The sequence below is a fragment of the Tribolium madens genome, unplaced genomic scaffold (genome assembly GCF_015345945.1).
Source record: "Tribolium madens isolate multiple individuals breed KSU strain unplaced genomic scaffold, Tmad_KSU_1.1 Scaffold_7;HRSCAF=85;Tcas5.2_LG10, whole genome shotgun sequence".
Classification (NCBI taxonomy): Eukaryota; Metazoa; Arthropoda; class Insecta; order Coleoptera; family Tenebrionidae; genus Tribolium; species Tribolium madens.
In genome coordinates, this window is record NW_025401050.1 from 2520496 (window position 1) to 2544372 (window position 23877).

The 23877-nt window shown below is 30.0% G+C and overlaps 3 protein-coding genes across 5 annotated transcripts in view; 2 read left to right on the forward strand and 1 right to left on the reverse strand.

Annotated features, from left to right (window-relative positions):
- The window catches only part of LOC123009464 (protein TANC2), a 112061-nt gene that overhangs the window by 80956 nt on the left and 7228 nt on the right, over positions 1–23877 (reverse strand). For all 3 annotated transcript variants that reach the window (XR_006413014.1, XM_044405804.1, XM_044405797.1), the window contains exon 2: positions 17142–17285. Coding sequence is in view for 2 of the 3 variants with exons in the window: in XM_044405804.1 (XP_044261739.1) it covers positions 17142–17271 (130 nt within the window). In the remaining variant the exon portion in view is untranslated. The remainder of the gene's footprint in view (positions 1–17141; positions 17286–23877) is intronic.
- LOC123009467 lies at positions 12074–12786 on the forward strand. The gene is made up of 5 exons (XM_044405811.1): positions 12074–12168; positions 12218–12320; positions 12365–12484; positions 12528–12680; positions 12727–12786. Exons 1-5 carry the CDS (start codon positions 12074–12076, stop codon positions 12784–12786), a joined length of 531 nt encoding a protein of 176 aa, XP_044261746.1.
- LOC123009772 (odorant receptor 43a-like) lies at positions 13782–15173 on the forward strand. Its single transcript, XM_044406291.1, has 7 exons — positions 13782–13785; positions 13833–14020; positions 14071–14561; positions 14608–14707; positions 14756–14869; positions 14917–15069; positions 15114–15173. The coding sequence occupies exons 1-7, from the start codon at positions 13782–13784 to the stop codon at positions 15171–15173; spliced, it is 1110 nt and encodes a 369-aa protein (XP_044262226.1).

Genomic DNA, 23877 nt, shown 5'->3' on the forward strand with positions numbered 1-23877 from the left:
TAGGTAGGAGCAAGTAAGATAAACGTTATGCCGCTCTCTGGTCCCACCAGTGGTATGTTGTCTTTCTCGCACTTAGGTCGTTTAAAAGAAACAGCAAACTTTAGCACGCCTATCTACTTCACTCAACCAAAACATACCAGTGATTCTCAATAAGTTAAAAAATGCAGCAAGAGAAACATTTTAACATTTTGTTTTGCTTGATAACATACAAGACTTATTAATTTATTAAAAAAGTAATAATAATAATAACAAATTTTAGCTTAGTGGCGTCTCATATTTTGAGAACGACTGGTGGTCCCTCCTATTTTCAGCTACGCTTGACCGTTTGCATTTTGTCTCACTCATTCGCATAGTAACAACAAAGACAAAACTAGTAGCGCATGGAATTGTGTTATTTGACACAGTTTTACGATAAACGGGAAAAATTAAAAGAATATTACTATACCACAATTTTGTTTTTGAACGCTTTGCGATATTCCGAACTGACGTTCTCGCGGTTAAACATTCTTGCGTGAATAAAACGCTATCTAACATACTCTTACAATGAATAACTATTATTTAATAGAGTCATTTTTAGATCATAGTCTTCAAAAAAAAATCGAAAAATTTGTAGTATAGGTTGCCAATAAAAAAATTCCTTGGCTTTACCAACGATCTAGTAACATATAGATCAAGCGACACTTGCTTGATACAGTATTGACTTCAACATGTGAGAGAGACAGGCTGATGGGGAAAGTCGTAATGAAGACAAAGAACGCAACAATAAGATCACGTGGTTTGGGTCAATCTCTCGTAGAATCGTATTGGGAACAAGCACCAAATTTAAATAAACTCACTTTATTGTTGGAACGAATAATTTATTCATTAATTTATTATTAAGTAATACTTAACACTTTTTGAGTAAAAATATGTGTAAAAACAAAACAAAAATAATTTTTTAACTTATCTTATGAATTAGATATATACGCTTTTTTGGTGTATTTTATATTTTTTTAATCTGCAAACTAATAACAATATACAGACGTATGAAGACTAAGTTGCTTTAAAATATTAAAAATAAAGTAAACATAATATAAATATAATTAGGAACGAAAAATTAGAAAAAAATATACTAAATAGAAAAACTGGAAGCAAATGGCACTCACTGATTTTTAAATAAAATTAATTTTGAATATTTGTCTACAACCTGGTTGAAGTCACTTAGTAACATAGTGGAATGCTTCTTGGGCACTTTCTTTTGTAAATGTGGCTGAAATTTAAAAATTGTAGGCACTGTTCCTAATTTTAACGTTTTCAAACCAAATATATATTCAAAATCATCTTTTTGAAAATGATCCGAACATAATTTCGAATATTCAGATGGTTTAAATTTGTCTCTTTTCACAGCTATTACCCACTTGCGCCGCAAAGTTTTATCCTTCGGAAAGCTGCAGAGTATAATTGTGTACTTATAAACATTATATTTTAATTACAACAAAACAAATTGGGTTGCAATCTTTGCAATCATAACCTACCTGTGAAAAGAAATATTGTTGCCTTTCTGATACCTATTTGTGCAGCCATACGCTGCACAAGTAGAGGGCATTCTGAATGACAAATTGCACAATAAGGAAACACTAAAATTTGCTTCGGAAAGTCACTGAAATCACTGAAATAAAAATATGCCACCGTTGTGCAACGAAACTCTCGACATGTTTTGACCCAAACCAGCTGATCGCATTTGCTATCTCATGCTAGTGTTGAGGACAACGCCTCTCACTCTACGCTGTATCTATCTACACGTTACTAGATCGTTGGGCTTTACTGTGCATTTATTAGTTTTATTTTTCGTTATTTATTTTATTTAGTTTATTATTTTACTGTGCATTTAATATGTTCCCAAAATAAAATAGCGAAAAAATTAGATTTGCGCTTTGAAGAACACTACTAGCTCCAATGTATACTTCTTTATTTATTTATTTTTTTGTATTTTCTGTCGACTTTTAATTAAATTAATGCATTGACAAATTACGCTTCTCATCAAACGTCAAAAGCATTGTTCGTTGTAAGCATTATGACTGTCGTTTATTGTGATGTCTAAAAACGTGTTTTACTGTCGTAAAATGGAGCTTGAACTTAAAAAAACAGCTCCTGAAGCAGTCCGAAATCACAGGTAATCTTAACGTTGCCAATCATGCATATTATGCAATAACAACGTGTTTTTCGATCTCATTTTTTTATTGTTAAAAAAACACACATTTTATACAGACTTTTGTTGTGTTTGCGCATTTGGTATGATGTCCTATTTATAAAAATGTCAAACAATATAAACTTTGGCAATCTTTACAATTACCAATTTTTCTACTTTTGGGAGTGATAAATTCAATCGCTGCCTCATTGTTGCTCCTAAATCTACTTCAAAAAACTAGTGATGTCCTTAAAATCCGACTGGGAATTATCACCATTAGAAGGCTGCGCCAGAACTAGCGCTCCAGAGTAAAGTGCCATATGTAAGGTACGATACCAGGAACATGGAAAAAAAGTTAAAAAAATTCCATCTATAAAAATTGAAATTAATCTAAATTAAATTAAATTTTAAATTTTGCACTTCGACTTATTTATTTCTACTGGAAAAATAATTTTCCAAGTTTTTTTTTCTATAAATTATTAGAAGAGGAAACAAGGAAGCTCTATCCTAAATTGTAACTCTGTTTAATGTTATTTGTGGCTTTTATTGGCAAAATTTTTGTACTTTTACTAAATAATGGTAAAAAAACATATACAAGATCATAAATATTATTAAATAGAGAATTGTTTTCATACACTAAAAATCCCATAAGCCGTGGTGTTTTTATCACTATGACGACAAAACGGAACCTAACTTTTGAAAATGTCTGAATCTAGTAGGTCTGCATCATCGGATTTACGTATTCATTAAATTGTCTTACCGAATTACACTCAAGCTGTTTTTTTTACGAAGAAAACTTGACATTTATAATTCGAGTTTTGTTTCCTTTAGGCAATTTAACTCAAACAACTTCCAGAAAAAATTACTCGTCCTACGGACTCGTAAGTTTTTCAGAAGCAGTTTTTTTCGTTAAGTTGCCAGAAAACAAAATTCTCATTAAAATGTCAAGTTTACTTCGAAAAAAAGCTCTCGTGTAATTATAAGTGACAAAAAAGTGAAATGTCAAAAAATAAATCAAAATTTTTAACAATGTCTTACTTGAATTTTTTCTTTGGGCCGCGAGTTCTGACACACCCTGTATAACTTCTTCGACGTTTATTTCATTTATGTATCGACGTTTTTGCGAGGATTTGTAGAATCTTCTTAATAAGTTTCATTTTTTTTATCCTCACGTCCTTGTAACACAGCTATACAGGGTAATAAACTTAACTGCTCCCTCTTATAGAGCATTTGTGTCATATTGGAAGATTATTGTCCCTCTCGAGCCGCCGCTGTGTAATTACAAAAAGGCAAGACCATGCCGGTAAATTACGCAATTTTTGCAAACTCTTGCTCTATTTATAGATGGAACGTGTTTCTGGGCAACGTCTTGTCCACATCACGTCTTTTTTTCGGCCTTAAATAGCCGCTTGTTAACAACTTCATCTTGCAAGAAAGAAATGTGTCCAGAAATGCCAACAACTTCTATTTTGAATAATGCATCGAATTGTATACAGGACATGCAAGCTTAACACGGCTCTTCCAGGTTATCTCTTGTAAGTCATATTTGCGGTTGTCCGAATGTGTTTTACAATAAATCTCTGTGATTTATGTGATAAACAAGACGCGATAGGGTAGTTTGACCTTGGAGAAAAACACGAAAATACAAGTTTCTTTTCGTTGAGGCAATTACATTCGCTCGCATTCCCTCATCCACCTGGATATGCGTGAAATGTTCCTGTAATTTATATAACGACAGTTGCAGTGCTATGAAAATTGCCACGAACCACTTATGTAACCAGTATATTTATGCGATAATTTTTTATTGGCGTGGTGGTTTGAATAGATGCCACTTGGTGGCTTGTACAGCAGGTTTTAGGACGGCTGAAAACGCATTTCCTGCTATGCGCAACAGAAGCTTGTTTATGTGACGCTACGGAAAACTGTAACCTGATTTTCTGCAGGATTTAGATACGGTGTGATGATGCGTTTTTTCGCAATTACGCGAAATTTACTCCGAGAGCTATCTTATAAATTCGCAGTGCGAATGTGTTGCAATTAAACCGAAAATCCTGTGAAAATATTTTCATCTTTAACGGCTGTACGTTATAAATATTGGTCATAAATTCCGTTTCATTACAGCTAATTGGTGAAATGCTAAACTTTACCGTATAGTAATGGAACAAGTGGAACGTCTTTGCGAAATTAAACAGGTACAGATATTCACAAATAAAAGCACAACTAATAACTTTTTTTTAAATAATAAAATGATTAAGACCACAACTGAAAACATCAAAATAAAAAATATAATACTCTAAAATTTGAAATCATACTAAAAAAATTGTCAAAAAATTGAAATCTGCAATTTCCATACAAACTTCGATAGTTGATGTATACAGTGTATTCCGGCTAAACCCTACATTAGAAGTATTGGGAGTTCTAACAGTGCTATTTATCTAAAATTTTGATTATAGTAGCTTAATCGTTTAGATCCTGCTCAATGAAAATATTTTCATTTTCAATATTTTTTCGGTTACACCTTAAATGGGTATCAACTTCCTTATTTTAAATAGAAAGTTATGTTTTTTATTACGTTTTACCCAAGTGATCTTAAAAGAGTTTTTATCAGACTTTCCTATACCTAAGTTTAACCGTTTTTTAAATATTTAGACATTTTTTATTTTTTTTTATATGCATCTTCCTCTCCCAAAAACGATAACCTAACCACTTTTAATTATTTTCAAATGGAATTTGGGCATATGAAATAGAAAGGCTAGATCTTTTTTTTCGTCTATTTATATTTGGAAAAATAATTAACAAACCTCCAAAATTTAAGGTTACGTTTGGGAAACTTCAAATACAATTTTTTTCAAATGGAAGGTCCCAATTTTTTTTTTCACTAAATGAAAGAGAATTTAATTCTGCATCGATCTGTATTGACCTAAAATTTTGATTATGGCTATAATCGTTTAGATTCTACTCAATGAAAATATTTTCAAGATGGCAGCACTTCCGGTTACACCGGAAATGTTATTTTAGAATGTTATGTTTTTAATTGCGTTTTTGGATCACTCAAGTGATTTTGAGGGAGTTTTTATCAGACTCCCAAATACCTAAACTTAACAGTTTTTGAAATATTTAGACTTTTTTTGAATTTTTTTTAATTTGCATCTTCCTCTCCAAAAATCGATAATTCTGACATTTTTAATTATTTTGAAAACGTATTTGGACAAGTGAAAAAGAAAGGTTAGATCTTTTCTTACGTATATTTAAAATTGGAAAAATAATTAACAAATCTCCAAATTTTAAGGTTGCATTTGAGAAACTTCAAATACACGTAACAGAATTTTTTCAAATGGAAGGCCCCAATTTTTTTTTCAGAAAATGAAAGAGAGTTTAATTCTGCATCGATCTGTATCAACATTCCCTATACCTAAATTTAATGATTTCCAAGTTATTTTAACTTTTTTACAATGGAAGAAATTTATTACCATCCATGGTAGTTTTCGCATAGTTTTCCATGGAAATATGTTTCACTGAAAAAACGCCAAGTTTTTTTTTTCACATTTGTCTTATGCCTTTTGTAAATACAATAGTAGATTATGTTATTAGAAGTAAAAGTGATTGTTTATGTGGCGAAGCTGAACCTTCATTTTGCCGAACGGAGTGAGGCAAATGGATTCAGCTGAGCCACATAAACTCACTTTTACTCCAAATAACATATACTATTTTATCTGCAAACGATTCAGATGGAACGAAAAGAGCAACACACCAATAATCAAGTAAATCACCTCAATAATCAGGACGCTTTGCAATAAAATCATAACAAACGTCAAGCGTCAGTTTCGGAATTTGTGTTGAGATTTCGAAAGTGTTCACTGATGTAACCGGTGAATAACTGGTGTAGTTTATAGTGCAAAATGTCGAATGCTGATAATCTACCTTGTACCTCCCCAGAAAATGCTGAAAAAGCGGAAAGAGACAGTGGTACAGTGGTAAATGTCAAAGTAAGTGTCAAGTAAAAGTGAAAACGCCTAGGCGTAAAAACAGTGTTTTTACTCCATGTCTGAAAAGTAAAACTTTTACCTGTGTCATTTAGTCATAAAAGTGGTCACTTTTGTGACGTTTGCAGATAAATTAAATTTATTTAATCTAAATTTGAATAACTTTGATATTCTGTTTTTTCGTATTTCTATGACAACCTATGCTAAAGTAGCTATGGCTAATGAATTTCTCATAATATCAAAAGAAGTTACTATAATTTGAAAACTATCAAACACAGGTATAAGGAATGTTAATACTGATCGAAGCAGAACTAAATTCTCCTCAATTTAGTGAAGATAAAATTGGGGTGTTTCATTTAGAAAAATTGAGTTAAGGGTATTTGAAGATTCCTAAACGTAACCTTACATTTTGGCGGTTTGTTAATTATTTTTCCAATTATGAATACACCAAAGGAAAGATCTAACATTTCTCTCTCGTATACCCAAATACGGTTTCAACATAATAAAAAATGGTAGAGTTATTGATTTTTGAATAGGAAGATTCAAATCCAAAATTTTTTGAAAAAATCTAAATATTTCAAAAAGGGTTAAACTTAGGTTTAGGGAAGGTTAATAAAAACTCTTTCAAATCGCTTGAGTAATCCAAAAACGCAATAAAAACATAACTTTGTACTTGAAATAACGAAGTTGATATCCACGTCCGGTGTAACAGGAAGTGCCGCCGTCTTGAAAATATTTTCATTGGGCAGAACCTGACCGATTATGACTATAAACAAAATTTTAGATAAATATCACTGTTAGAACTCCCAATACTTTTAATGTGGGATTTAGCCAGAACAGCCTGTATACTTTAATCGATTTTGAATTTTAATTAATCTCTGAGATCATAAAAAATTACCGCGATTTTTTGAAGCACAATAAATGTTATTGTTTTTATTTTTGCTATTAATTCCAGCTCAAATCGCCAATTTTTGATAAAGAAAGTAAACAAAATTTCTTTGAGCATCTTTATTTTGTTAAAGTTGAAAAATCTTTTTGGAATTAGTTTTTAAAAATATTTTGTCTCTATTAATTTTCAAGAATGTATAACAAAAAACACTACAGGTGGTCTAGAATAAAAAAGATCGCGAGACACGAAGAAGATAGAAAGAGCAAGTTTCTTTAAGAAAGATAGTCTGTGAAACAATTTTATTCTATTTTTGCTTTGATCAAACTCCATATTGCATCAGGAACTATACTTTTCAGATGTGAACTGTCTACAAAAAAGTGAACTCCTGTCCCCACCTTTTTTTTGTGTTTTAAAAAAAATAAGTCTAAGTAAAAGTGTCCACATTTATTCGAGCGCAGCTGTACCTACTTCGCACCGCAAACCATCTGAGTATAATGGTCATTTAAAAAGAATTTCTTTAACGTAGCGGTAATGGCGCAAATAAATAAAGCCGTTGAAGGAAATTTGCAATAATTGAAAAAAACCTACTTGCATTGCCTTATGTCGCACCCAGGAAAAATAATAATATGGTAAATTTGTCCGCGTGACAAGCTCGTGTAAAGGCTATTAGTTTAATAAAGTTGGGTTGTGAGCCGTCATTAAAATACAATTTCGAACAATTTATAGAATATATTAATGAGAAAAAAGGTGATAGTTGACCTTTGTGACACTGCTATTACAAGCAACACTGCGATCGCCGCCCTGATCCGCTCAATCAGCCAATGAATAATCGCCACGTTGATGCGAAATTACTTAATTAAAAAATCGTTATCGAAAGAACTCATTTAGCAGTCAATTTATTTCGAGAGATTTATTGGAGTATCAAAATACAAACTAACAATTATTCTCGTAAATAATCCACGAATTACATTTGTTCGTTATTACTTGGCTGCCATTGCCGATGAAATCGGCAAGAAACCATGATTTATGTTAAGTTGATATTAGTTCCTTCCGTGAAGATTATAGTGCCATAAATTGTGGCAGATTATTAAACATGGCAGCGTGGTGATGGTTTATAGCCATTTCGAATCTTGCATTTTGCAAATGCGATATATTATAACCTCACATTGTTGACATTTGTACTCGTGTCACGTGACCAAAAGAGATGTCTCGATTGGCCACTTTCAACTTTCAAAACCACGTCTGAGTGAAATTGACGAAAAGATTTATGATTATATTACGTAAAAACCGTCATTATCGATAAAAATCTGGGCATAATCACGTTAAAAAGCTGTTATTATACCCCAATATAATTAATAATAAAAGTAATAAAAAGCCCGCCAATTGCCGTTACTTCACACGCGCAACTGGCCACGATTATTATAAATTTTTCGGTTCATTTACAGTACAGGGAGAAACATGTATAAAATTTTACGATTTCGGTTTTTAACTGATTTTTGACATGACACCCTCTGTATCTTAAATTAGACGAGTTTCTTGGTTTTTTACCCTACGTTTCCTGTATTCAAACCAAACAAATCATTAATACGACATAGACTCTTATAAAAATATACAATTCCTTTTTGGTGAAGGCGTCCGGGATGATTTAAAATGATAACAGACGATAAAAGTCAAAGGAACACAATCGACGGTCGTACGAGAATGAAAAATGTTTGCTCGCTTGTATAAATAAGAGACGGAGATGCTAATAATTCAGATTATGCTCTCTAATTAAACTCCTGCTGGGCACTTCGTTTCAACTAATAAAATTCATGAAAAAGCTATAATAATATATTAAGACCTGTCGTCTGATTTTACTGTAATGCTTATTTTCAATATTCGGGGACCGTTGACACGTTGGGCTTTTGTATGAGGGATTTATTGGCAAAAGAAAAAATATATAATATATGAAAAGTTTGCTTTAGAGAGATCGATCAGTTGGTTGAAATTGTCAATAGTTAATTATGGTGACTAATAATTTTGCGAACCCACTATCTCCATAGTTAACTATTGACGAGTCTATTTCTTCAGATTTCTGCTCATTTTAACACTCTGAATAAAAAGCATTGTCAATTCTTGTTTAGGAAAAATCCCTGTACGTTTTGACAACATTTAAACTATTGACAGTTTAGTTAATTATTCAGGCTGTTCCATATTGGGAGTTCTAACAGTGATATTTATCTAAAATTTTGTTCATAGACATAATCGGTTAAGTTCTGCTCAATAAAAAGGTTTTTTTTGATATACCGGAAGTGGATATCAACTTTGCTATTTTAAATAGAAAGATAGGTTTTTTATTGCGTTTTTGGATTGCTCTAGTGATTTTAAGAGAGTTTTTATTATCCTTCCCTATACCTAAGTTTAACCGTTTTGGAAATATTTAGACCTTTTTAAAATTTTTTGGATTTGAATCTTCCTATTCAAAAATCGATAACTCTACCATTTTGTATTATATTTCATGGGTATGCGAGAGAGAATGGTTAGATCTTTCCTTTGGTGTATTCATAATTGGAAAATTGGAAAAACAATTAACAAACCGCCAAAATGTAAAGTTATGTTTAGGAAACTTCAAATACTCAACTCAATTTTTCTAAATGAAACACCCCAATTTTTTCTTCACTAAATGGAAGAGAATTTAGTTCTGCTTCGATTTGTATTAACTTCTTTTGATATTGTGAGAAATTCATTAGACATAGCTACCTTAGCATAGGTTGTCATAGAATTAAGGAAAAAATAGAATATCAAAGTTATTCAAATTTAGATTAAATTTAATTTGTATTTACGAAAAGAATAACACAATTGTAAAAAAAACTTGAGGTTTTTTCAGAGAGAAAATTTTTCAAGGCAAACTATACAAAAACTACCATGGTTAGTAATTAATTTCTTCCATTGTAGAAAGAAGTTAAAATAACTTGAAAACCATTAAATTTAGATAGGAAATGTTGATGAAGAATTAAATTCTCTTTCATTTAGTAAAGGAAAAATTGAAGCCTTCCAATTAAAAAAATTCAGTTACGGGTATTTGAAGTTTCCCAAACCTAAATTTTACAAGTTGGTTAATTATTTTTCCAATTATAAATACAGAAAAGAAAAGCTCTAACCTTTCTTTTTTGTACGCTAAAATACGATTTCAAAATAATTAAAAATGGTAGAGTTATCAATTTTTTAAGAAGAAAATGCAAATTAAAAAAAATTCAAAAAAGTCTAAATATTTCAAAAACGGTTAAATTTAGGTATAGGGAAATATGATAAAAACTTTAATCATTTTTATTGATATGTAGTTCTCTGTCAATAGTTAAATTTTACACTTTGTCAAAAAAACCTAACGTTTTAAAATATCCTAGTTTCATCAAATTCATTATAGAATTTATTAAGTATACTAATTGAGTTCTCAAAAGAATTGAAAACATTTTGACATTCTGCATCACTGCAACCGAATATGGTTGTAGTTAAAGAGCAAAAAGGATTTTAATAGTTATTTGTGGAGGCTCCGCAGTTATTGACAACACTCGATAATATCTTTGATAGTAATCAAAAATCAGTAGTTAATCCATCAATAAGTTTAATTATTAACAGTTTAGTTAGCATCAATATAACAAGTGACAACTATTCTAACTATTAACATTGTAGAAATTGATACTTGATAGTTTTCTAAATAATCGATTTAAGTAATTAAATAACGTTTTAACAATCGTTAATAATAAACGATAGTATGATTCTAACTCTAATATGTCTATTATTAATAATAAATCGACAATACGAGTATATATATTTTTTGTTAAATAAATATTAAAAAGTCATTGATAATTCCGTGAATACAAATTAATGATGACAGTTTACTGATCGTTAACTATCAGTACTTTACCTAAATACATAATCTGTCGCAAAAAGTGGAAAGTTCGTTTAATTATATCTACGTCGCAAATCATCTCGTGCAACATTTTAAATTAAACTTGTCCCGAATTTGTCAAGCAATTACCTTCAGTGGGTCATGATTGCAGTTGAAAGAATACGCCTATAAATTACATTTTGTGTAAGGCAATCGAATAATTTTTTGGTAATTTATTTTACTTAAATTCAGTTGCATTTAACGGAATATTGCCATAAATTTTAACTAAAATTAATGCATATTTAATGTTCTCAAAGAAAAATTCTTTTAATAATTCAAAAATTAGTTTCTATTAAATTGTTTTGTCCTTGTAAAGATATAGTTTTGTAGATAAGTGACATTTATTGAGGTTTTCAAATGGCTACAAGTCACTTACTCTAAAATTTTGAACAATTTAAGTAAGGAAATTATTATTTAGTCCCAAGCAATGAGTAATGTAAAATTTGATAAACCTTTCACATTTTTTAAGAAAGTTTTTTTCGACTTTGGGTACTGGAAAATAGTTAAATTTTATAATTTATTTTGTTTTTTGTTTCACATTTGTTGTCTAATAATTGAACATTATTTCTTCTTCACTAAATACTTGAGTGTTGAATTTGTTAGTCATTATATGTGTGCTATGACATTCATCAGCTATGTAAGTATTTTTGGCTCTTTATAAAACACTCTTAATACATTTTTAGATCATACTTTGCCAATTTATTGTTGCAAAACTTGAAACACCCCTCAAGCAATTATTTGACGAGCGTGAAAATATTTTTTGGAAAATAGATTGCGATCTAAAAGTAAAAAACCAAATTGACAAGTTTTCGGCAAAAATTATTCGCAATTATAAATTTTTCTTTGTTCCGTTTGTAGCGTTGGCATTTTTTTTATTACCATTTTGGGGCAAATTCGATGAATCTTTTTTTATTATTTATATAACCCAAAAGAATTTTGGGAACTGGTCAACCCTTTTTTGCTCTGTTTACATTTCTACATTTCCGTTTATGATTTATTCATCAATTCGCATTCCTATTATAATATTTTACTTGATTCTACAAGCACATTTACAAATAGTTATTCTCAATCAAAAAATTCTACAAATATCGCAAAACGATAACAACATGGATGATGTAATAAAATTTCATGATGGTAGATATCAGAAAAAAATATACACAAGTTTGTACTTGTGTATGTCTCGACATGTAGCATTAAAACAGTAAAATAATCACAATTTTGTTACACGTTTTTGACCACTTTTGTTTCAGATGGATCTCAAAAATTTTACAAATTGTCCGAAGAGCAGTACCGATTTATTTTTGTTTGGCAATTGTATGCCTTGTAACTGTCATTTTTGTTATACTAATAAATGTAAGAAAATTTCATTGTGAGACAATAACTAACATTTTTTGTAGAATGTGGAAAACTCTAGTACTAGTGGTAACCTTCTGAAAATACGGTTACTTCTTGGTGGAATGTGCGGAGCTGTAGTATTGTACACATTTTGCGAAGCGGGACAGTTACTGAGTCATGATGTATGAAATATTAAAAAAAAAGTTTTCCCAATTTTTTTTTTAGATGAGTCAAGTTTTTGATATTTTGTTAACTTCCTCATGGTATAACTGGGACAGCAAAAATAGAAAAATGTTGATGATGTTCTTATTACATTCACTAAAAGCAGAAACATTTTCTTGGGGTGGTTTTACTCTGGATTATCGATTCGGAACTTCGGTAAGCTAGTAGGTCAAAAAAACAAAAATTTGTAACATAATTTCAGGTAGCTAAAACCACATTGTCTTGGGCTTTTGTTTTGTACAACTTGAGAAAATCTAGTTAAAAATTTAATTATAAATAAGTTCATATTTTAAGATTCTCGTGCTTTTTCAACTTAGGTAGGTCACCAAATAAATATCAGATCTGTCACCAAATTGGGGAAACTCAAGTACACATTTCGAAAATTATTTGTAAATTTATCACCAAAAATGTAATTATAGGTATAATATTGAGTGTTCAATTAAAGAGTTTAACACGCTCCATTTAGATTAATCATAACAAAGTAAAAATATTTTTTCTTTTAAAATGCACAAGAGCATTCATATTAAAACATTAAAACTAGTAAGCAAAAAAACATTATTTCTACGCTCAAGTTTTATTTTAGTTCATAAAGTATAACAGCTAATGTATTTAATGTATAATTTATGATTCTCTTTTGTAGTTAATGGTTAAAAAATAAATTATAAAATATTAAATATACAGACTGTCTCATCTAGTCTATCTAGTATTTTTATTTTTTTTACTTTAATATTTCATTGTTTATTACCGTAGTAGGTATTTGAAGTTTAGTTCAAGAGTTAGAAGAACAACGTAAATTTGTTGGAAAATTGATTCTCTTGACTCAACTTTGAAGAAATTAATTAAAAATATGGCCTTCTGTGAACCCCGTTAGTTGGCAAAATTTAAATCAAACGCATTTATTTCCCAAAAATCTATAAAAGACATTTTAGAAATCGGTTCCCGATTTTTTATCCACTTTAACAACTAAAATTGATGACAAATCAGTATAATTTGCGAAGACTATAACACATTTTCAAGATGGTAGTATTAGTTCAAGCTTATTTTAAAACACCCTGTATAAAAAAAATTCCTCTAAAGTAATAGATTGATCTAAACTGTGTTTTAATAATTTAATAAGGTTATTAAATAGCAATTATTGATTTTATAAGAATGTAATTAAATGCTAAAAAGATGTATTTACCATTATTTTTCCATCTTGATACGTTCGACTACTAAAATTATTGGTGATCTGATAAATTCTTTACCAAAATATACCTAATGGGTAAACGCACACTAAAATATTTGTAATAATTAAAATGAATTTTTTAGATGATCCCTTTATCTTTATAAGGAAGATTTTCATAGATTATGGCTACAGCAGGTTTTTCAATTATTACAATCGCCTTGTTTTCGTTTTCCATACTTGTAGTTTATTGCTAGAAGGTTACTACATGGTTAAAAATTTCAGCTTAGATTTTTTCACACAATACGGAGGTGTAACTACCTTAATGTTTTATGTGAGAACTTTTTCACTGTCCTTCGTTTAAATACGTCACTTATTTTTCAGTATTTAATTACCCAATTTTTCACAATTATAAAACAGGATTTGGTTCAGCAAATGATGGAAGAAAGTGAATTATTTTTTTGGAATATGAATTTTGTTCCTTTCAATAAACAAAAGCAAATTTTGAAAGAAATGACACAAAATAAGCGACGAATTAATTTTTTTTGGATCTGGGTTTTATTTTTTGGTATTGTGATGCTACCTGTGTGGGGCGACTTCAACGAAGCACATTTATTTCCACAAATTTATCAGACATATTTGGGAAATTGGTCTACAATTTTTTATTATTTTCATATTTCTAGTTTCCCATTTACAATCTACACAGGAATTCGAATAGCTGCTATTTCATTATATTTAATTTTGGCGACTCATTTCCAAATGGTGTTACTTAAGCAAAAAATTTTACAAATATCGCAAGATTATGGCTTAACAAATCAAGACAAAATTTTTGAAAATTTGTGCGTCTGCGTTTCTCAACACATAGCTCTGAAAAAGTAGTAACAAAAAACGTTTATGATTCTTGATAATCTTGTGTTTCAGATTTATCCAAAAATGGGTCCAAATATTGCAAAAAGCGATGCCTGTGTATATTTGTTTGGCTATATTGTGCCTCATTACTGTTATGTATGTTATTTTAAATGTAAGAAAATCTTTATTGCAAAAAATAGGAGTAAATTTTTTTTTGCAGAATTTTAATATAAATACAAGCAACCATCTTAAAGCACGTTTTCTTGTTGCTGGAATTTACGGTTGTGTTATTTTGTACACATTTAGCGAAGCTGGTCAACACCTAGTCGAAATCGTATGACACAAAAATTAGCTTCTTGATAAATATTGTTGATTTTGTAGACTGATAAAGTTTTTAATACTTTAATTCAGTGCCCTTGGTACAACTGGAATATTAAAAATAGAAAAACACTTATGATGTTCATGTTGGAGTCTCTACAACCCTTGCAAATTTCGTGGGCTGGTGTCACAATAGACTACACATTCGGAAGCTCTGTGAGTAAATCCGCAGAAAATTAGGTCTAAAGCCAAAATTGTAGGTGATTAAAACTTGTTGCTCTTACGCTTTGGTCTTTTACAAATTGCGAAACGGCAAATAAGAACTTGAAATAAAATCGTTTTGCTTAAATCACCTTGTATAACATTTTTAATCGGCCGTTTAGCGTCGTCAGCTATAAATTTTGCGCCATATTAAACCATTTATTTCGTGTAAAAAGTCATCCACAATAAAACCGCATTCTTACAACCAGTCGTCGTTGACGACAATCGCAACTTTTTACAACTAATGAACGAGAGATTAAACAATTATCGCCGCGCATCCGTTGGGAAAATGCGATAGTTTGTTGTAGAAAATGATTGGTAGTTTGTTAACTCGTTCAACGGCTCCCGATTATCACCGGGGGCGCTAATCAAACCTCTAGACGGTCTGAATGCACCCATTTTATCAACAAATAATTTCAAAGAAGATTGAATCACATTAACACGGTTATAATTATAACACTAATAGTTTCTCTATTACTAATGCTATAGTAACTTGACGTAAAAATAACACAACGACGGTGGTCTAACTCTTTAGGACGCTTTTATGTTAACCGCGAATGCTGGATCGTGACGGCGACAAATTCATAGGTTGAGAACAATTTTTCTCATTTACTATTTATTAAAGAGAGTAACCAAATAACCGCAATTTTCTACCTAAATATGTGATTTAGAATTTTGTGAAAGTGTTAAGTTAGGTGTTAAAAGTTACAAAATAGAAACCTCGTTAAAGGCGTCTGTAAAAAGTAAGCAGTTTTTTTTTTCAATTTTCTAAGAAAATGTTATTAAACCACAATTTTTTGGTAGCTTTATCGATTAAGAAGCGAGTTGAAACAGTCCATTAGTGACCTCCTTTAAATGGTAAAATTAAAAAAAATATATACAAGGTGATTCACCAGGAATAATTAGCCTGACCAAATTCTCGATGCAACCACCATTACTTTTCGCAAGTTATTTTGCGACAACTGTAAGGTTGGTTGCATCGAAAATTTGGTCAGGCTTATTATTCCTCGTGAATCACCCTGTATAGGACATTAATATATACGAATCTAGTCCATCGCTTAAAATTATTTTCAACTATACAGTGTGCCTCAAAAATAAGTTACAATACAAACTTGTTTTTTTTATATATGAAACACCATATCTTTCTTAGCATCTTTGAATGTAGACTTTTATGACAATGTTTTTAAGCTAAACTTTTATTGGTCAATTTTGGTTATTCGAAGTTCAGTATTTATAACGACTTTTACAATCTCTAGATAAATCAACGGATAAGTGATCTGTGGTGGAATTACTATTAGAATAAAAAATAAAAATAGGGTGCTCAATTTAATTTTTTGAATTATTTAACATTTAAAAAACTCCTTAATCTATTAATCTTTAAAAATGCAAAACACTAAAAAATTGCTACAGTTTTAATTTCTCTACTTTCTTCTTTGCAGAAGTAAGAAAAAATTTGTTCTAGCTGTCTTAATTTTTGTGTAATAAATTTTTAAAAAGTACATGTTTTAGTTTAGCGTAAAAACATTCTTTTAAAAGGCTACATGCAAAAATGCAAAGAAACATACGGTGTTTTATTTAAAAAAACACAAGTTTGTATGGTAACTTATTTTTGGGACATGCTGTATGGTTGAAAATAATTTTAGGTGATGCACTAGATTAGTATCTATCAATGTGTTATACACCAATACATTTTTTTTTAAATTTTACCATTTAATGGTCACTAATAGACTTTTTCAATTCGCTGGGACACGCTGTATATGTATTATAACAGATAACACAAATAAAAGGTTTCCTCTAAGAAAATAAAATAATAATTATAATATTTTTATAGAATATTGTTGGAATCATATTGTCTATTATTAGGTAGTATCAGTTTCTAATTTACAGCAACTAGTCATAAGTTATAAGAGGTTTTTTGTCAACTTCAGTTTTTCTTGCAAAACTTAGATGTTATTATTATATCTAGAAATAAACTTAAGGATTATCTGTGTTTATACAACTTTTCTTATTATTCATAACCCACTTACCTTGATGCCAAATATTCTCCTGTTCTGCAATGATGGTTTCATCGTCCGACCATAAAATCTCCTCCGTTGAAGCCGCAATGCTATCACAATCCATAAAACTGTCAAATTCCATACTTTCTCGCATCGACATATTTTTTCCGAAATCTGTAACAATAATTAAAGACGATTTTTTAATAAATTAATATTGCAAAAATAATTAAATTAAATATAAGCAAGTTCTATAAAATAATTCGAATTTCAGTATTTATAACAACTTTTACAATTTCTGGATAAATCAACGGATAAGTGATCTTTTCATTTATGAATTCTAGACATTAAAAGTTCATTTTTTTAGATAGACAATTTATCAATCTATTAGATGCAGAAAGAAAAAATAGAGTGTTCCATTTAATTTTTTTAAATTATTTAACTTTTAACAAACTTCTTAATTTATTAATCTTTACAAATACGAAACACTAAATAATGCTACAGGTTTAGATTCTGTACTTTCTTCTTTGCAGAAGTAAGAAAAAATTTGTTCTAGCTGTCTTAATTTTTGTGTAATAAATTTTTAAAAAGTGCCAAGAAACATATAAACATTATTTTTAGGACATGCTGTATGGTTGAAAATAATTTTAGGTAATGCACTAAATTATTATCTATCAATTTCCTATATACATTTTGTTTTATCACTCAAAGGTCAGTATTGGACTTTACCGACTCGCTGGGACAGCCTGTATAAGAACAAGTTGGAAAGAATGATTTATACTGGGATAAGAAATTTTTGTTTTAATTAAAGTCAATTATTTCATAGTTGGAACTGAATTAATTTGAGGTGCTATAAATTTAGAAGGTTTCTTAATTTTAATGAACGTTATGATGTTAACAAATTATATTGATTCTGGTCGGTTATAAAAGCCAATTTATTTGATATGTTACTTAATATCGTCGGTATACTTTCATATTTAGTAATTAAATTGTTTTGATAAATTACGCTATATGATTACCAATCAGAACAACTATATTTATCATTTTTTAACAATACACGGCCACTGGAATTAAATTATTTCAGTTTAGAACCATTAAGAGCGCTTTCTAGTGAGATGGGGTCAAAACCTCAGCACAGAGGGCGCTCCCAATTGGGAATCTACAAAATTCGCCAGTTTGCTACACCACAACCTCCAGAAATCTGTTTTATTTAAAATATCTACCGAAAGATTGAACCCAAAATTTCATTTCCTAGCGGTTTATGTAAATATACATCGCATCTTTGTGCGTAAAAGTTCGCAGGGGGGCTTCTAATTATAGCCCCCGTCTAGGCGAAAGGAATTCCCTGCTGTCTATTTATATTTGTCTAGAGGCGTCGAGACGTGGGTTAACAGGCAGTGGCGTCGCGCAATGCACTCCCCATCCATCATCTTTTATCGAAATCATCCTCAATTAATATATCACCATCAGGACGGTGTTTGTTGCGAGTCTGTATTTTTTTAAATATTGCAGAGGGACTATTGTATGCTGATCGTGATTTATTGCGCTCGTCGTGGGCATTAAAGCGTATTCTTGAAATCGACAACAGGATGGTGCGTGTTTATGCTTTTTTATTGAGAGAAATTTGTTTATTAATTTGACGGTATTGTGCGAAAAACAGGGTTGAGGGGAAGGACAAGGCGGTATAAAGTTTACAAAAAGAGAAATAGAAAACTTTTCCAATTTTAAGAAAAACTCAGACTTTTTTCCATTTCATTACATTTTTTATGACCTAAACAACATTTAAACTCAAAATACAACACAACCCAGAGCTTCATTTCGTGCAAGAGATTGTTGTAAGTAATTCCTAAGATCGCTTATATCAGGATTGAGCTTTCTTTGTAGTCTTATTACGTTTATAATTAATTTTAAGAATTAAAACTCTTTAGGTACCTAGTACTTTTTCTATATTTGTTTTTTTAATACAATATTTTGCAAAATTATTACTTTTTACTTAAGATCTTGGAACAATATTTGAAAATCAAATGTTAACTACAAAATTTTTAATATGTACTTTATCATGGATTTTCTCAGTTTTTAATATACAGAATGTCCGGAAAATCGCGCACCTTCCTAATACTGTATTATCAGGCGATGCCCTAGACAACAAGAAAAATAAAAAAAAAATATTTACAGTATGGCCCCGGATTGGGTTTACAAGAGAAAAAAAATTATCTTTGATTTTACGCCAAAACTGCAAAGGAAAAATATTTTCTGCTTTACTTGAAACAAGCAAATCTGTAATTAAAACTTCATTATTCTAATTGAGTAGAAAGCAAATTTCATTTTTGTCTTGATTTTGGACTAATTTTTCTCTGCATTTCAAGTCCTATCACATTGTTGGTTTTATTATTTTGACAATGATGTAACTTTGACAAATGAGTCTACGCAAGTTAAATAACAAAAATGTTTGTGAAAAACATAATTTTATAAATAGCAATTCAAAGAAACGGCTTTAAGATAAATATCAAAGTCATTTTTAACATGAACGAGAAATTTTATTATTTAATTAATAAATTAACTGTCAAAGTGACATATATAATTGTCAAAAAAATAAAACCGCCAATGTGATAGGACTTAAAAAGTAAAGAAAAATTAACTTTTCTTTTCACTAAATAAGAATAATGAAATTTTAAGTAGAAATATGCTTGTTTTAGGTGAAGCAAAAAAAATTTTTCCTTTGCAGTTTTGGCATAAAATCAAAGATAAAGAATTTTTTCCTGTTGTACTCAGTCCAGGGACATACTGTATAAAAATTTCGAAGTTATGAGAGTTTAAATTTTGCCACTTTGACTCTATTTATTTTTGTTGGAAAAATAATTTTACAAGTTTTTTTGCTACAGGCTATTAGAAGAGGAAACATGGAAGCTGAATCCTAAATTGCAACTCTGTTTAGTATTATTTGTGGCTTTTATGAAAAAAATTTTTGTACCTTTACGAAATAATTATATACAAGATTATTAGTATCATTAAATAAACAAAAAAATGTCAAATGTCAAAAAATTAAAATAAAAAATGTCAAAATTTTTTGACAGCTAAAGTTTTTTTTTTATTTTTTCAGTACTCGTACTCTTAAAGACTACCGAATTACTCCCTTTCAAAGAATTTTGCGATTTTCCGGACAATCTGTATTGTGAATTTTTTAGTGTCTCAAATTCTGCATTTCTTTCAAGATTTCAAAAATTTTGCTATAAACTTTGAATCTTTTGTCAAAATCATTCTCACCAACATTTACCAATATCTAGAACGTATATTTCAAGATCCTTATGTGGTCGCATTCTTTTTGTTTCTCATGTTTCTCAATTCAAAACTTTAACATCGTTTCTTTATATTAAGATAGTATCAAGATTTTGTACTTTTATTACAAGTTTAATTAAATTTTGACTTATTAAAAAACTTTTTATTTTTGCCCTTTAATCCTTCGGCTTTTCTGTAAACCTTTTCAGGTTATAATTATAAGGTGCAAAATGCAATGATGATTATTAAAATAAAATTGAGCTTAGGTTAAGAATCTGAAAAACGTCTTGTAAACTACGCTGTAAAATAAAATTAAAATTAATAATTAATCCTAGTGTAATTAGTGCTTTAATTAGTTTATACCCGTATCTCTGCTTTCGACTTTCGTCTAGTTGTTTGATCAATAATAAAGCGGTTTTGTAACAAAACCGCACTATCCTTTCCTACAAAGTTGAATATTTAATGCCAGATGTGTAATTAATAGTTGGAAACTTAGTTTTTCCTCTACTAATAAATAAATAATTGTGTCATAAACTCCAAAATAATAAATTACCTCGTAACAAGACAATCTCTGCAAAATTAGCATTAGTTTCCGTCCAAGATAAAATGTCGCTGTGCGCGGAACAATACAGTTTATTATCTCATTTGCTATTTGTCTTTAGTAGATACCTAGTAGCAACTATTGTAGCAAAGCTCGCAAACTGACTAAATATTATTTAGTTACATTTACATAAAGCTTTGTTACATCGTCAAGACGGTAACAATGACAGCAAGTTAGTGCGTTGAAGCTAACACAAAACAAGAACGAGCTTTAGCAAGTTTATGAATTTTATCAAAGCTCGGGTTTTGTAGTGAACCTGTTAACTCGTGCACGGTAAATAGAAACAAGAAAAGTACCGATAAGATGATACAAAAGGAGAGAGAATTAGTCCCAGGATAATGGAGATATCGAAACAATCGGAAGTTTTGGTGCGAAAACGTGACATAGAAGAGATAAAAACTAATCATTAAAAGGAGTTGATTAGACGATGAGCTCGAGATATTATGGAAAGACATAATCCGGTTGTGGCTCCACACACATCCATATCACAATATCTTGCGACTCTTCAAACAAAATCTCTCGTTAATTAATGGAGATGTCAGATCATTCCCTAGAATCTTTTTTCAGCTCAGTTGAGCGAAACATTTTACGTGACTCAATCCCACATTAGAAGTATTGGTAGTTCTAACAGTGATATTTATCTAAAATTTTGATTATAGCCATATCGTTTAGATCCTGCTTAATTAAAATATTTTCAAGATGGCAGCACTTTCGGTTACACCGGAAATGTAATTTTAAATAGAAAGTTATGTTTTTAATTGCGTTTTTGGATTACTCAAGTGATTTTGAGACAGTTTTTATCAGACTTCCTTATACCTAATTTTAACAGTCATTGAAATACAGGGTGTTTCACCTAATTTTACGAGGCTTGCGCCTGTAAGATGCAATCAATAATACATATTCCAATACGAACTCGATTACAAATTTGGAAAAATTGGATAATCTTCTCTAGTTTGTTCACCCTTTAAAAAATTACAACGTTTTTTGTTAGTTAGTGATTAAGATAGATAAACTAGAATCATATTCATGCCATCTCTTGATAAAACAAATGATAATTGTTTCTGAAAAACTGCAGTTTGTGACTATCAATGAAACCGTGATTAGTTTGACAACTACTGTCATGGATTTCCAAAAATTAAATAATTAAATATGTATTTTTGGTATCCAGTGTTTTGTGACTTTTGTATATTTGGGTGCGTATATTAGGCGCAAGCCTCGTAAAGTTGTGTGAAACACCCTGTATTTAGGCTTTTTTGAAATTTTTAAAATTCGCATCTTCTTATCCAAAAATCGATAATTCTACCATTTTTAATTACTTTGAAAACGTATTTGGGCAATTGGAGAAGAAAGGTTAGATCTTTCTTTCGTGTATTTAAAATTGGAAAAATAATTAACAAACCTCCAAAATTTAGAGTTACTTTTGGGAAACTTCAAATACCCGTAACAGAGATTTTTCAAATGGAAGGCCCCAATTTTTTCTTCACTAAATGAAAGAGAATTTAATTCTGCATTGTCAACATTCCCTATACCTAAATTAAATGATTTTCAGATTATTTTCACTTTTTTTAGAATGGAAGAAATTCATTGTTATTCATGTTAGTTTTCGCATAGTTTTCCTTAGAAATACTTCTCACTGGAAAAGCGCCAAGTTTTTTTTCACAATTGTGTAATTCCTTTCGTAAACACAAATTAAAATTATTTAATCTAAACTTGAATAACTTTGGTATTCTATTTTTTTTTCTTAATTCTATGACCTGTGCTAAAGTAGCTATGGCTAATGAATTTCTCACAATATTAAAATAAGTTACTATAACTTGAAAACTATCAAACATAGGTATAGGGAATGTTAATACAGATCGAAGTAAAACTAAATTCTCCTCCATTTAGTGAAGAAAAAATTTGGATGTTTTATTTATAAAAATTGAGTTAAGAGTATTTGAAGTTTCTAAAAAGTAACCTTATATTTTAACGGTTTGTTAATTATTTTTCCAATTATGAATACACCAAAAGAAATATCTAACCTTTCTCTCTTCTATACCCAAATACAGTTTCAACATAATAAAAAATGGTAGAGTTATCAAATTTGCATAGAAAAATTCAAACCCAAAAAATTTTGAACAGGTCAAATATTTCAAAAACGGTTAAACTTAGGTATAGAAAAGGCTAATTAAAACTCTCTCAAAATCACTGGAGTGATCCAAAAACTCAACAAAAACATAACTTTCAATTTAAAATAACGATGTTGATATCCACTTTCGGTGAACAGGCAGTGCCGCTATCTTGAAATTATTTTCATTGAGTAGAACCTAATCGATTATGGCTATAAACAAAATTTTACATAAATAACATAAATATCAGCCTATATACTAAACCGGATTTCAAATCCGGAACTTTACAACACAAAACACCTCAGGCAAATTTTTGCTTTCATATAATTTTTCGACAAAAAATAAATGATTAAACTTGAAATCAAATCGAGTTAGATACAAGAGTGGAAATTTTTGGCAACACTGCTATTCCTAATTTAGTTACAAGACTCCGGGTGTATTAATAGAAAAGCACGAGTGTGACACACCTATCCACATGTGGCGCCAGATTTTTAAGTGAGTGACAGACGAGAGACGGCAAAAAATGTTGCAGAAAAGGTTTTTTGTAAACATTGGGGGTGTTAAAAAAAATATAATAACGAAGTTGCTATGACTAAGGGAGACCAGTACAATACAAGGTGATTCTTTTAGGGCCTATATTAGAAACTTTTAAACTTCTAACGCAGATAGCAATTTGAAATTTCGTACACAACTCAAATCGACCAGTCTGAGTTCAAATAAATTATTTCCAAAATGACTGAACTTCCGGAACTACGAGAAATTGGCGACAACTTTGAAATGTTAA